Below are 15,339 nucleotides of genomic sequence, written 5' to 3' on the forward strand. Positions count from 1 at the left end.
CTCAACAGCCACTCAGAGGGCTCGTCACATAAACAACTGAGTGAGTCTCTCAACAGCCACTCAGAGGGCTTGTCACAACAACTGAGTGAGCCTCTCTCAACAGCCACTCAGAGGTCTCGTCACACAACAACTGAGTGACTAAACAACTCTCAACAGCCACTCAGAGGGTGTCACTCTGAGTGAGTCTCTCTCAACAGCCACTCAGAGGGCTCGTCACATAAACAACTGAGGGAGCCTCTCTCAACAGCCACTCAGAGGGCTCGTCACATAAACAACTGAGTGAGCCTCTCTCAACAGCCACTCAGAGGACTCGTCACATAAACAACTGAGGGAGCCTCTCTCAACAGCCACTCAGAGGGCTCGTCACATAAACAACTGAGTGAGCCTCTCTCGACAGCCACTCAGAGGGCTCGTCACATAAACAACTGAGGGAGCCTCTCTCAACAGCCACTCAGAGGGCTTGTCACATAAATCACTCAGACACAATTATTATGATTGTTGAAATTGATTTCAAGGACTTTCTCTTTGTCGTCGTTATCGACATAATAGTTTTGTTAATTCTCCCAATGACTCAGACTATCAGGTTACAACATGGAATAAGACTAGCGAAAATATTATTGAAGATTCACATTAGCTTTCAGGTCATTCATGAACTTGAGTTTACTAACTTCAGAATGTTACATCTTAGGAGTAACGCAGTTATTCTGACACAATTATATTCATGGGGAAGAGAGTAACAAAAAAATTCGTTTGTATTTTCCACACAACTAAACTACCATGAAAGCCAATTATTGTCGCCTGAGATTTGATGACCAACCATTTTTAGTTTTTTCTGGAATATTAGTAACTATCCCAATATATATATTCAACAACCTCACCAGCCAGGACTCGAACCCTCGACCTATTGTGTGTGACCAGGGAACGCTACCACCATGCCACAAGAACACTAAAAGCAATCCTAGACTATGTTATATTTCACACAAAGCCTGTTCATCGAGCTGATGGCGCCGTGAACCTCCAATGGGGATTGCTTGTGCCATTTATGTGGTGGGAGTAGCATTTTACCGAATCCAGCTGGTATGAAACACGAGGTACCATATATATTTCATTTAGTCCATATAGCACGCGGACTTTCAACATATAATTAGTGACCTCATGGCATGGTGGCATGGTGGTAGCGTTCCCAGATCACATGCAGTAGGTCGAGTGTTCGCGTCCTGGCTGGTGAGGTCGTTGATTTTATATATATATATATATATATATATATATATATATATATATATATATATATATATATATATATATATATATAAACTGTGAAGTATTGTGTACTATAATTGCATAAATAATAGATTTGTGTTCTATAACTGTAGGATGATAGATACATGTACAACAATTACTGTGGAGATTATAAAACAGGTGTACTATAACTGTAGACATCATAGACATGTGTACTATATTATGTGGTGCGCGGTAATGCAAAAGTCACTATACCAGCGGCTATGTGCATAAGAGCGAAGGGTCGTCGTGCTCCTGCAGATAACTAACTTTCTTTAGTTAGGGAGAAATGGTCACGAGTCTAAAATAAAGTGAAACGTAAATTTCGTCAAATATCTACGAGTATACAAGAGAGTCCTGTGAAGGCTGGTGTGTGGACGGTGGTGTACCATTATTCACAACTATTGCAGGGCAGAGCGTAGTTGACTATTATTGTATGTACAATACTGAGGATTTAGGGATTAATCGTGTAATCTGTGCAGCTTTGGCATTAATGAGAAAGGTTCACTAACAGTTGCACAAAATTAGTACTATATGATTCAGTTTAATCTAAAATGACTAAACTGCACTGGAATGAATACTCACTCTCACAAAGCCTAATAAGGTCAATCTGTCAATAATAATAATTTCCTGTTTTAGAGGGATAATCGTAGGTCACAACAACTTAACCTTTCCTCTGGGGTTTAAAGAGAATATTGTTACTGTGGACAGCATATTGTGATAAGTATTCATTCACATCACAAGTTCAGTCAACGACCTGAACATTGCATTAATAAGTAAACTGTAAATAAATCTATGACTTGTTATTGTTTCCTATGAATGACTAACAACACTACTGTCCGTAGACACTTATGCTGTGTATTTCAGAGACAGTCAAAAACCTAGTTTGATACAGAAGAGCGTTTGTGACAAAGCAGTTTGATAATTAGTTTCACTAGACTACAGCTATACTGTACATGCACAGGTCACCCCGGGTCTTAGAGACCACAGGGTTCGCCTCTGTCCTACTGACCTCACTAACCTCTATAAAATACTTTATATAACTGCTAATATTATGCCATGTAGCCTCCACCACAACCGGCCACCACGTCCACCATATATATATATATATATATATATATATATATATATATATATATATATATATATATATATATATATATATATATATATATATATATATATATATATATATATATATATATATATATATATACGACATAAACATGAAGTTTTAGAGTACAGGGACAGTCAGGGCAGGTGGACGTGGTCGGCAAGGGTGGAAGGCGTCAAGCACTGGCTCCCGCTCTTCTGAAAGACGCTGGTAACCTAAGTCATATTCACCTGTGGAGTAGTCGAGGGCAAACTCCTCGTTGATGTTGCCAGCAACGATGGTGTACATAATTGGTTCTCCGGAGGGACTAGCGGCTTCCACCCTGGTGACGGGTGTCCCCTGGGGCGCGTCCTCAGGCACGGTCCCAAAATAGCGGGCGGAGGTGAACATTGGGCCCTCGGCTGATACCACCCTGCAGCCCAACATGGTTCTTTAATTCTACACTTGTCCAGTATACATCAGAAATCAGAATATTTGTAAATTCCATGTATAGAATGAACCTATCAGTGCAATGCATTTCACTTACCGTATTAAAACGTGAGCCTGGGAGCTAAGCGGCTGCTTTCCCCCATCGTAGGCGGCGACGGTGAGACTGTAGGTTTTGTCGGCCACCATAAGCGACTGCTTCAGAGAGATCTCACCTGTCTTCTTGTTGACAGAGAAGAGCTCCCCACTACCGCGCACCAACTCGTACCTCACACTACCAAACTCACCAGCGTCGGCGTCTATTGCTCGCACCTTGGTAAACAGGAAAGAATATTTGCCTTAATATATTTCACACCTGCTAGATACTGTACCTCACACCCGTACAACACACCTGTAGATACTGTACCTCACACCCATACAACACACCTGCTAGATACTGTACCTCACACCCGTACAACACACATGTAGATACTGTACCTCACACCCGTACAACACACCTGTAGATACTGTACCTCACACCCGTACAACACACATGTAGATACTGTACCTCACACCCGTACAACACACCTGTAGATACTGTACAACTGTACAACACAGCAAGCAGTATCCTGCTATAATAAATTTATATCAGTAGTACTTCTCTCTCTCTCTCTCTATATATATATATATATATATATATATATATATATATATATATATATATATATATATATATATATATATATATATGTATATTTCATTAGCCCAATAAAGCACGCGGGATTTCTATCAACACTCTTCTGAGATTTCATTCACGCCCACGAGCCCATGACTGTGATCGGTCTATGGGCTTGTGGGCCGGGTTCGAATCCTGGTGGGTTGAGGTGTTGATTGTATATATATATATATATATATATATATATATATATATATATATATCTTTGTTCATTTGTTATTTTCTGTCTGCTTATCTGTATTTAACTCTCTGCACTCTTCTTCTCGGACTCTGTGGCAGTCTGTCTGTCTCTTCACTTGACTAACCTTGGTGACGACATGTCCCCGGGGAGCACTGGTGGAGACGAGAGCGTAGTAAGGCTGGTTGAGGAACACTGGCTCGTTGTCATTGACATCCATCACGGCGACGCGTACCAAGACGTGCGCCACGTTTCCTATTTCCTCCTCATCACTCGCCTGTTATAAAGGTACAAAAGAAAGTGTTAGTGAGAAGCATTACTAAATTATACATCAGCCAGATCGATCCAAACTGTGCATTAAAAATTACAGTTGATGGGAAAATAAAATTATGTGACGTTCTTATCAATGGTCAAAGTCTGTTTAATAACTATTTAACATCGAAGAATTAGTTGCAGGGATAACCTTGCGAGCACGAGCCTTTTATTGACTATTTATACACTGTGCTCCAGCGCCTGAACCAGATCCGATTACAACTCCCTAGCGGTAACAAGTTACACAAAAAAGACATTTATGTAGTGTGTAATATTTCTTGCTCTGCTAAAATTCGATTTGGATCAGTATCGCTGTCCAATTACCTCTTGGACTCTGTAATATCATGTACTTCTTTTAAAACGAGTAAAACAAACCAACCTAACCTAACCAAACGAAATGTGTTTATATAAATATATTTTTTTTATATTCCCTAGCTTGTAAAGTTAAGGTTTTTCCAATTTTCATTTTTTAGGGAGAATCGTACAGTACATGCATTGCATTAGTGATTTTAGTGTATGTACTGTGCAGTAAGTAATGTGTACGTCTGAGGAGAACTCTGGCTGCAGAATAGCTCCGTTACCCATAAACAGATGTTACGTTTTTCCTCTCTTATTCGAGTTGGAGATACGGTTTCTACTGGAGTCTTTACGGTAATATACAGAGTGAATGAAGGAACTGGACCATGTTTATAAATGTTAAAAATTTATTTAGGTCACCAAATGCTGCGTGTAGTGTAAAAGAAAATGAGACACTCCAGTGAGGGAAAACTAAACAGTTATTTAAGCGAACTGAACCCGGTAATGAATGAGACTAATTGAAATCAACTGAGAGAAGCCTGTTTCTTGGAGGACTCCATTGAATGGCGATTAAGAGAGACAGCAGAGATGTAATCAAGACCACTAATTTTGAAGACTGAAACCTGTCTTCCGAGGCCAAGACCTTTAGAAGTCGAAACCGAGACAGAGACCGTTCTCAAATTTAGTAATTATGAATCATTTGAAGATTATCCCAGGTAGTGACGGGGTGGTTAAACTTCACATGGGACACATTGGGGGAGGGGGCAACACCGGATGACTATTGAGGTCCACTATCACCTGAAAAATAGCATCCGCAAGAGAGTGTCGGAATGGTTAAACTTAAGGTGGATTAAAATGGGACGAATCTTCACGTGAGCACTTTGGATCTTATGTTCAGAGTGGAGGACGCTTTATCGCACACAGTAACTGACATCATGAACCAAGTGAGTTTGAAACTTGACCCACGCTTGTTAAATTTATCTTTAGAAATCATAAGCTGCAGTAGTGACCGAAAAGGGTAGATCATTCACTTAAGTAGTTAGATTGTGAAGAAGGGGGCGAGATCACTTACATACTTGGCCAATTTGATGGACATTCAGCTGATAGAGGGCACAACGCTAAGAACGGTAGAGCTGGAGAGTGAGGAACTGGATAGATAGACAACTTGTGACTCTCAGGTAATGTAAAGAAGAAATCCAGTTAGAATTATATGATGCAAAGTTTGACTAGAATGAGGAGTTACGTAGTACTTCAGCTTGGATGAGGCAATGATATAAAAACCTTAGTGAGAAAGTTGTATATAATTTATGACATGACAGATGAATGTTACTGTTGATTTAAGAGCTGCGTAGGACCCCAGAAAAAGTCGAGAGAGAGAGAGAGAGAGAGAGAGAGAGAGAGAGAGAGAGAGAGAGAGAGAGAGAGAGAGAGACTCAATTACAAATGGAACAAAGGAGTAAAAATACAGAGTGGGTTCAGCTGTAGAATGGAGAGTGAGGGACCCAGGTAAAGTCAACTAGCACAGAGGATATATTCTGTAATTCATGTGGAATGGAGAGGTACACTAATGTGAAGCCAAGAGGAGATAGCCAAGAGAGTGTTCAGGGGAAACAGTAAGGTTACGGCTTTGTTTCTTGGGGACGGCATAGAACCTGAAATGGTAATGGGAAGGATCAGACGGGAAACAGAAAGGCCGGAGGGAATTTGCCAGCCAGACGGGTCAGAAATCAGTAGGATAGTGAGCTGCTGTAATAGTGAGTGGGGAGGAACTGGGGTCGATCAGTGGCAGACAGTTGTGAGACAGAGTGTGCTAGTGATCAATTGACGTTGAAATCAGCGTGACCTCAGATAAGTGTTGGTAGAAGGACGGGAATTGTAGTGATTAACAGACACAGGAACACAAGTCACAACTGTGGATAAGTGGATTGATATTGACAATTTGGGACCTGCTGGAAGTGAGTAATGAGGGATCAGAAATGCACGTGTTTACAGGGGATTAAACTTTGACTGAAGGAGCAGGACTCTGGACACACATGTATTACTTGGGCCAAGCAGGAAGAGGAATGTCCGAGTAAAACCATTGTGTGGAGGAGGTTAGAAAGGTTTGAAAGTTGTTGGACCCTAAGTGTAGGAAGGTGTTCGACTGGTAAAAGGCTGATTCCTCGAATCCCTCCACAATATTGTAGGATACTGTCTGTGTTCATTCCTTCTCTTAGATAAATGGTTCGTAAAGAAGAAGTTATTAAATCATGATTAGCACAGGATGAAAGTTGATTGTCTGAAGGACTAGTTGTACTTCCTACTGACGCGTAACTCATGTTTTACTGGTAGATGTAACTGAACGTCAAAGAGAGCAGACATGGAACTGATATATTGGTATTGTTGCAATTGACACCGAGGTGGAGTCAACTTCAGGAGAGGAATGCAGCATGAGCCACCAGTTATGATAGGTAGACCACTAAGGTTATTATGCCACAGAGTTTCTGCGTATGAGAAGGCCATAAGTAAATAATGATATAGATTCTCGAACTAACAAACTACGACTGTTCCTAGAGGATATAGTACAACAGTTTACTGCTACCTGTTTTGACACTTGGCTCGGCAGAACACCCTATACATGTAAGCCATCATCGTAAGTCATCAATATCTTCCATCACAAAACACTTTAAAATCGCCTCTTTAACATCAGACTTGCGCAAAATTTCACGCAATTCCATAATAACACTCCAGCCTTTGCCCCAAAATGCAGTGCAGTAAAAAACTATGACGTAGTTATACCCTGACCTTACATGGCCTTACATAATTTAGAAATGTCTGCAGTTAAATGATCAGTGATAGATAAATTTAGAGATTACAGCGTAGGATGATATTTTACAGTTTATATTGAATACATCCTTTTCAATCAACTAGAGTTTAAGAACATAGGAGTAGGACAGAGTAGGTGGAAATGCGGACTAGACCATTTTTTTTTTCACCACACCATGTAGGTCAGAGCAGAACAACACCACTGTGACCAGAAGTTGTAAATAAATGTATGTTATGGTCACAACCTTAAGATAAAGCTTGCTAATACATTCAGTAAGTTGGGTTCAAAGTGTCATCCAGTGTCTGGGCTGTGTGAGTCAAGCACTAAAGTTTCTTGCGTGTAGGCATTAAGTTATATGATTCAGTATTTTGTTTTTCCACACTCGTGACCTTCCAAATCAAGCCTATCTGAAGGTGTTGTGGTGCAGGCAGAAAAAAGGGGGGTTTCCTTCACCAGTATCCATTGAAAATCAGGTCTGGGGTGGAGGGGGTCGAGAATTTTTTTTTTATTATTAGCCATATATTTTGAGTTATCTGGATGAAATCAATCGTTGTGGAAATTTAACGACAAAATGTGAGATTTTAATCGTCATATTTTGATAAATTTAAGTCTGAGTGTGGTTAGGGAGTAACTGCATATTTGTTTATAAGTAATGCTTGAGCCTCATGAGAATTTTAGCTTCAGAACAGCATAGTTACCCTTAAACAATGGTTACATTTTCTCTGTTAAGCGAGTTGCTGTCTCTCTCGATGCACTCTGTAAAAAAAAATTATCTTTGCAATTCTTGTGGGAAACAAAATGACATCACGGACAAAGGTTTTTTAAAAAAGGCTCATGAGGGATACTGTTATTCACCAATCATAATGCAACGAAGTAATTCTATATTTCAAATGAAATAACTAAATTAGATCTACCATAATGGGGAGGAGATGTGTAACAATCGCGCCTACCAACCATAGCAACACAACACAATTACTACAGAAAAGTAAGAAGGTTCTTGTGGGGATTTTGCTTGATAGTGTAACGAAAAAACAACAATGTTTACATATTTTAGAAATATATTAGTGTGTCACCAGATGCTGGGAGAGAAAATGAAGAACTCAAGTGTAGATGATAGTGTAGTTAACGTAGTATAGTTATTAGTGTAGTTAATGTGGTGTAGGCGATAGTGTAGTTGACGTAGTATAGTTAATAATGTAGTTAATGTGGTGTAGACGATAGTATAGTTAAAGTAGTATAGTTAATAATGTAGTTAATGTGGTGTAGACGTTAGTGTAGTTAACATAGTATAGTTAATAGTGTAGTTAATGTGGTGTAGACGATAGTGTAGTTAACGTAGTATAGTTATAGTGTAGTTAATGTGGTGTAGACGATAGTATAGTTAGCGTAGTATAGTTAATAGTGTAGTTAATGTGGTGCAGACGATAGTGTAGTTGACGTAGTATAGTTATAGTGTAGTTAATGTGGTGTAGACGATAGTGTAGTTGACGTAGTATAGTTAATAGTGTAGTTAATGTGGTGTAGACTAAAGTGTAGCTGATGCCAAATGCATTGGTAACATTGCACTGGGGTATCTAGTGACAGTACTTGGACGCCGTTTCCAATAATATGGAATAAACTGTTGAAAATGAAAAAAAAATTATCTGATACTGTCGTTGGTGTAAGAGGTAATTGCCTAATAACGATAACTTCTACGTATTTTCATTTTACTTCTGACTGGCCATATTCATATCAGTGAATAGTTTCATACAAAACCTAACCTAACCTTACCTAACCAACCCTAACCTAACCTTACTTAACCAACCCTAACCAAACCTAACCTAAACTAACCTATCCTAAACTCGCCTAACTTACCTTAGGTATAATTTGGTTATCTGGTGACTGTAAACAACGTCTTAATTGAACAAAGTAATTTTTACCATATATTATTTTATTTCCATTAAGTTGGAAAACGTCTTTTGTGTGTGTGTGTGTGTGTGTGTGTGTGTTCGCACACAGGGTGGTGAAATGCGTCTAGTGTGGCAGCATTATGTCAGTGTTAAGGTGCAAGCACTGTTTGCTCCCTCTCGCTCTCAGCTGCCGACGCTGGCTAGCCCTCATGGCGAACAGGGAAGCAACTTGCATAAGTCTTCCCCAGCCAGTACAGAGCCTCTTCACCATCAAGACTCCTGCTGTGCCTCCTCGTGGCAACACTCGGTAACTGGGTGCCTCGTGGGCTCAGGCTAGACCAGAAAGGAATTTCGGAGTAGAAGTGGGCCCCAGAGACGGCGCATAGGCCCACTGGCATGTACAGTAGACACGTTTCTGGCGCCTACCAACCATTGCCCCGCTGCCTTGCGTAATAACCTTGGTAGGTAAAAGGCTACGGCAGACATGCTTACAGAGCTCCAACAAGACCCTAACGACAGTATAGGCGGAAGAGGTGACCACCATGGGAACCCAACAACTACACCAACAGTTGAAGGTAATGCATGATGGACAGGCTACTACGGCGAAGCCCAAGAAACTGGGCTATTGACAGTCTGGTGCAACTCTCTCTCTCCCCAGTCGTTGCAATACTTGCACCACTGGATCAGGAAAAGAGAGAGCCAAGATGTGTGGTTGCAGTTCGCGCTCTTACCTCACCACGACCAGCCATCATCCAGCTCATCATACTTCTCATCATCATCAAAACCCCTATACCCCCAAAAGTCCTATGGCGACGGGGATTGGCAGAGATGACTCCCGGGAGTCTCTAGTCACAACTCAGCACATGGGCGGCACAGATAAGATGGTCGTTTATGCACTGGGATCTAGGCAGCAGTGCAATCCGGTCCTGTCGGTGTGACTGAACAGCACTTTCGAGGAGACACTCTGCTCTCCCCACCTGGGAAGGGGGCTAGAAAAGGTGCCCTGAACATAGCCTGCCTAAAAAAACAACCTGACTGGGCAACCGCAACCCGTAAGATCATCCTTATGCGGTCGAAAACACAATCAAAATTATAGATCCAAACAAAAACAAACTATATAACCTCTTATGGTCGCTGCATGGAATGTCAGGACCCTTCTGGATACTGGTACAAATGAGCGTCCTGAAAGAAGAACTGCCCTTGTGGCAAAAGAGCTGGCAAGGTAAAACATCGACATATCAGCCATATGTGAGTCCCGGCGCCCTGATGAGGATCACCTCACAGAACGAGGGTCTGGCATTTGACAGGGAACCATAGGGAGTGTGCTGCACACAAACTCACTATCACCAATACCCTGTTTAGGCAGGCAGACAAGTTCAAGGGTTCGTGGCAACAAACACGATCCACAAACTGGCATCTCATTGACTACATCATTGTCAGAGAAAGAGATCGCCATGCACGTCTCAGACCACTGCGACATTGATTGTCGACACGTCAGAGCCAAGCTTTCACTTCACGTTGCCCGAAAACAGTGAAAGGAAGAAGCCTCCAGAAGAGGTTTTAACACTAAGCGTCTGGAGGATCCAGCGGTAGCACATGCTTTCAAAGAGCAGCTCGAACATAGGCTGATAAACAACGTAAATCCCAGTGACGAATGGGATATTCGCGACACTGTCAGGACAAAAACCTGCAAAGAGACCCTCGGCCAGATCTAAAGAATACACCAAGACTGGTTTGATGAAAGTGACCCGGCAATCAATGTACTCATCAATGATAAATGTGTTGCTTTAACTGACTGGCAGAACAACCCTCAGTCTTGGAACAAAACTGATACCTTCCGCAAGAAGAAATTGGCGGCCCAGTGGGAACTTTGCAATCTAAAGAACGACTGGCTTAAAAATAAAGCATGTGAAACACAAAAAAATGCAGATCAGCACAAGATGAGCGATTTTTTCAATTACACTTAAACATTTTATGGGCCAATCACTCAGGGCGCAGCCGCCCTTCCACTAATCTGACGGAAACTCCATAATTAAAGACGATGAAGGTCTCCTTCAGTGCTGGAAGGAGCACTACCATTCACTGCTCAACCAAAACACCGATGTGGATGTTCTGACTACCCAGCAGGTCCCTCAGCATCCAGAACTGACCCACCTTAGCTATCCTCCATTCCTGCATGAGCTGCATACCGCCATCAAACAAATGAAAAATATCAAAGCCTCACGGCCTGATGGAATCCCAGCCGAGGTGTATAAAGCAGGAGGACTTTTGTTTACCAGAACAAGGGACACCGGTCAGACTGTGGCAACTACCGTGAGATCTCGCAGCTGTCCGTAGCTGCCCGAGTCCTCCTAAACTTACTTCTTCCTGAGGCAGAAAACTTCCTCCTAGAATCTCAATGTGGCTTTAGACCATCATGTGATACCACTGACATGATAGTTGCTGCCGGCCAGATACAGGAAAAGTGCAGAAAAAAGTTTCGTGACCTGTACATGACTTTCATCAACCTATCCAAGGCACTCGACTCGGTCAACAGGTAAACCCTCTGGTGGGTCCTCAGCCGTTTTGGCTGCCCACCAAAATTCATCGCCATTGTGAGGCAACTCCACGATGGCATGAACGGCAGTGTCCTGCACAAAGGCACCCAGTCTGAGTTCTTCCCCATCTAAACGGGGGTTAAACAAGGGTGCGTGCTGGCAACCAACTCTCTTTTCCATTTTCTTGGCTGCCTTCCTTTCTCGTGCCAGTGTAAATTTAGCCGGCGGGGTGTACATCCGGTACCGGATGAAGGGTCTTTTCAACATAAACCGACTCCAGGGAAGAACATAGGTGTCGCAGGCTTCCATTACTGAACATCAGTATGCAGACGACCTACCCCTTGTCGCTTACACTGAACGCAACCTACAGGAGATCCTGAACACCTATGCAGATGCGTATGCACACTTCGGTCATGAGGTGACTGTACGTAAGACTCAGATTCTTTTTCAGCCTGGCCCTGGTTCAGCCACACCTCCAGGTTACCGGTACTACCCTCACTAATGTTACCCACTTTCGGTATCTCGGCTCCCACCTGTCCACCACCATGGACATTGATGAAGAGACTCAGCATCGGATCGGATGTGCACCCCAAGCCTTTGGCAGACTCCGAAACCGTGTCTTCAGCTGTAGGAAGATGAAATTATGTACAAAGTTACACGTATATCGAGTAGTGATCCTCCTCACCCTGCTATATGGCAGCGAGATAATGGTTCACATATAGAAGGCACATCACGGCACTTGAAAACTTTCACCAACGTAGTCTACGTTCCATCCTCCGAGTTCGCTGGGAAGATAAGAGAACAAATGCCAGTGTTCTTGCTGACACCAGCTGTAAGAGCATTGAAGCTACCATTATCCTCGAACAACTACACTGGACTGGCCATATTACCCTCATGGACGACAGTAGACTACCACCGCAGCTACTTTACAGTCACTTAACGAATAGTAAACGTAATCCTGGCGGGCAACTGAAGAGGTATAAGGATAGTCTTAAGACAAACCTGAAAAAGTGTCAAATCGACCACCTCACATGAGAGACGATTTCTCTACACTATAACGCTTGGAGGAGCACCATACAAGAAGGTCTCAATACTTTCGAGTTAGCCCGACTTCATAACGAGGCAGACAAGCATCAACGCCGGAAAGACGCTGCCGCCGCCCCTCTAGCACTAGATGTAGCCCCCACATATGCAACTTCTGTGATCGACCTTGCTGGTCCCGTATCGGCCTCTTTATTCACCTCAAAACTCACCAACCTATGTGACATCCTTAATAACTCATATCACTGTATCATAGCTGGATGATCGTCATACTCGACTCCAAGTGACAGTAAAGTTGTAGTTGTAGTAGTAGTAGTAATAACCAAGGATAATCCTTTGGTGTATCAAACTAGCATTATTGTTATTGCCATAAGTTCATATTTGGTCAAAGTAGCTTTGTTTCATTTGAGAAGCCCTTTGTTACCATATTATTAGCTCAGTCTACATCAGGTTCGGTTATGTTAGGTTCGTTTCTTTACATGTAATTTGTTTGAGTAGAGCAATTTCTGAGCACTACATATGGAATCAGGCAAGAACTAATTTATACAAGTAAACTTGGTCAATGACGGAGCTCGCGGGATAATAAAAACTGTACTGTGCATGTATGACTTTACCTGGACAACCAGTGTGTAGTGGTCCTTGGCCTCGCGGTCGAAAGGCTTCCCTGTAGTCTTGATGACCCCGGCAGTGGGGCGTATCTCGAAGTTCTCGGTAGGGTTGAGGATAGAGTAGTGAATGTGGTGGTTCAGCGAGAGGCCCCTCACGCCCAGGGACACCACATTTATTTCTTTCGTGGAGTTCTCGAAGACATTGGCCCAATACTCGTTTTGTGTGAACACCAGCGTGGACAGGGGGGCGTCTTGCACTATTACCTCAGCTGTAGCTGTCGATGTCATGGATCCATCTGTGGCCTTCAGCGTCAGGTTGTAGTGGGTCTTTAGATTCAACTGATCACGTACACATAAACACCTGCTTTCACTGTCAAACCCAAATCGTTTAGTTTCATCCCCATCGACTATGGAATACTTAATGTGGGACCAGTCAGTCTCTCCGTTATGTTGTACTTCCTCCATCTGGGCCAAACACAACACCCTCACGCCAGGGAAGGTGGGCAGGTAGAGGCCAGCGCTGTAGTGAGGCTGTGAGAAAGCTAAAGGCTCAATCTTGACACTTCTGACAGTGACAACCACCGGAGCAGGAGCGACACACTCCCGCCGGGGGTCACCGCCGTCACTGGCCCACACATTGAACTCCAAAGTCTTACCTGTCACCTCGTCAAGGCGCCCCGACACCCACACAGCTCCTGGGAATAAAGAGAGGAAGACGGAAGAGGAATTATTGTTCTTGAATACTAAGATTCAGATCATTTAGTAATATTTAGTAAGAATCCTCTCCATCTATGTCATTATCTGGTAAAATAATTCACTCGAGTAGGTTATGAGAACACTCCCGTCTTATATAAGTGTGTGATGAAGTACGGTAGGTAGCGGGAGTATTTGTGGGTTGTATGTGCGGGTAATCTTTTCTTTTTCTGATTGTATGCACGCACACGCTTGACCTTACATACCATCATTAACTCTAAATTAAAAACAACGCCAAATAAAACTACCAGTTGGTGGATGTGTTGCTATTGGATAAACCAGTTACTAAATAGTTATGGACTAAACAGATCAATTAATGTAAAGTCTGTCGTCAGTAATGCTTCATAGATGACAACACCAACATAGATGACAACACCAATATAGATGACAACACCAACATAGATGACAACACCAATATAGATGACAACACCAACATAGATGACAACACCAATATAGATGACAACACCAACATAGATGACAACACCAATATAGATGACAACACCAACATAGATGACAACACCAACATAGATGACAACACCAATATAGATGACAACACACCAACACAGACGGCAACGACAACATAGATATCAACACCAGCATAGAAGACAACACCAACACACAGACGACAACACCAACATAAATATCAACACCAACATAGATGACAACACCAACACAAACGACAACAACAGCATAGATATCAACACCAACATCGATGACAACACCAACAGAAGACAACACCAACATAGATATCAGCACCAACATAGATGACAACACCAACATAGATGACAACACCAACACAGACAACAACACCAACATAGATGACAACAACACCAACATAGATATCAACACCAACATAGATGACAACACCAACATAGATATCAACACCAACATAGATGACAACACCAACACAGACAACAACACCAACATAGATGACAACACCAACACAGATGACAACACCAACATAGATGACAAACCAACTTAGATGACAACACCAACATAGATGACAACACCAACATAGATGACAACAGCATAGATATCAAACCAACATCGATGACAACACCAACTTAGAAGACAACACCAACATATATCAACACCACATAGATGACAACACCAACATAGATGACAACACCAACACAGACAACAGCACCAACATAGATGACAACACCAACATAGATATCAACACCAACATAGATATCAACACCAACATAGATGACAACACCAACACAGACAACACAACAACACACCAACATAGATGACAACACCAACATAGACACACCAACGCAGATGACAACACCAACATAGATGACAACACCAACATAGATGACACAGCATAATATCAAACCAACATCGATTAACAAACAACAACTTAGATGACAACACCAACC

General features: G+C 42.2%; 1 protein-coding gene across 1 annotated transcript in view; it reads right to left on the reverse strand.

The window, feature by feature from the left end:
• Window positions 1–15,339, reverse strand: part of LOC121875995 (protocadherin Fat 1-like) — a gene marked incomplete at its 5' end in the record, with an annotated part of 192,474 nt that overhangs the window by 54,421 nt on the left and 122,714 nt on the right. The window contains 4 exons of the mRNA XM_042380838.1: window positions 2,623–2,804; window positions 2,919–3,130; window positions 3,839–3,988; window positions 13,208–13,896. Of these exons, the coding sequence (XP_042236772.1) occupies window positions 2,623–2,804; window positions 2,919–3,130; window positions 3,839–3,988; window positions 13,208–13,896 (1,233 nt within the window). The remainder of the gene's footprint in view (window positions 1–2,622; window positions 2,805–2,918; window positions 3,131–3,838; window positions 3,989–13,207; window positions 13,897–15,339) is intronic.

Source organism: Homarus americanus, unplaced genomic scaffold (assembly GCF_018991925.1).
Source record: "Homarus americanus isolate GMGI-L3 unplaced genomic scaffold, GMGI_Hamer_2.0 scaffold19952, whole genome shotgun sequence".
NCBI classification, from domain to species: Eukaryota; Metazoa; Arthropoda; class Malacostraca; order Decapoda; family Nephropidae; genus Homarus; species Homarus americanus.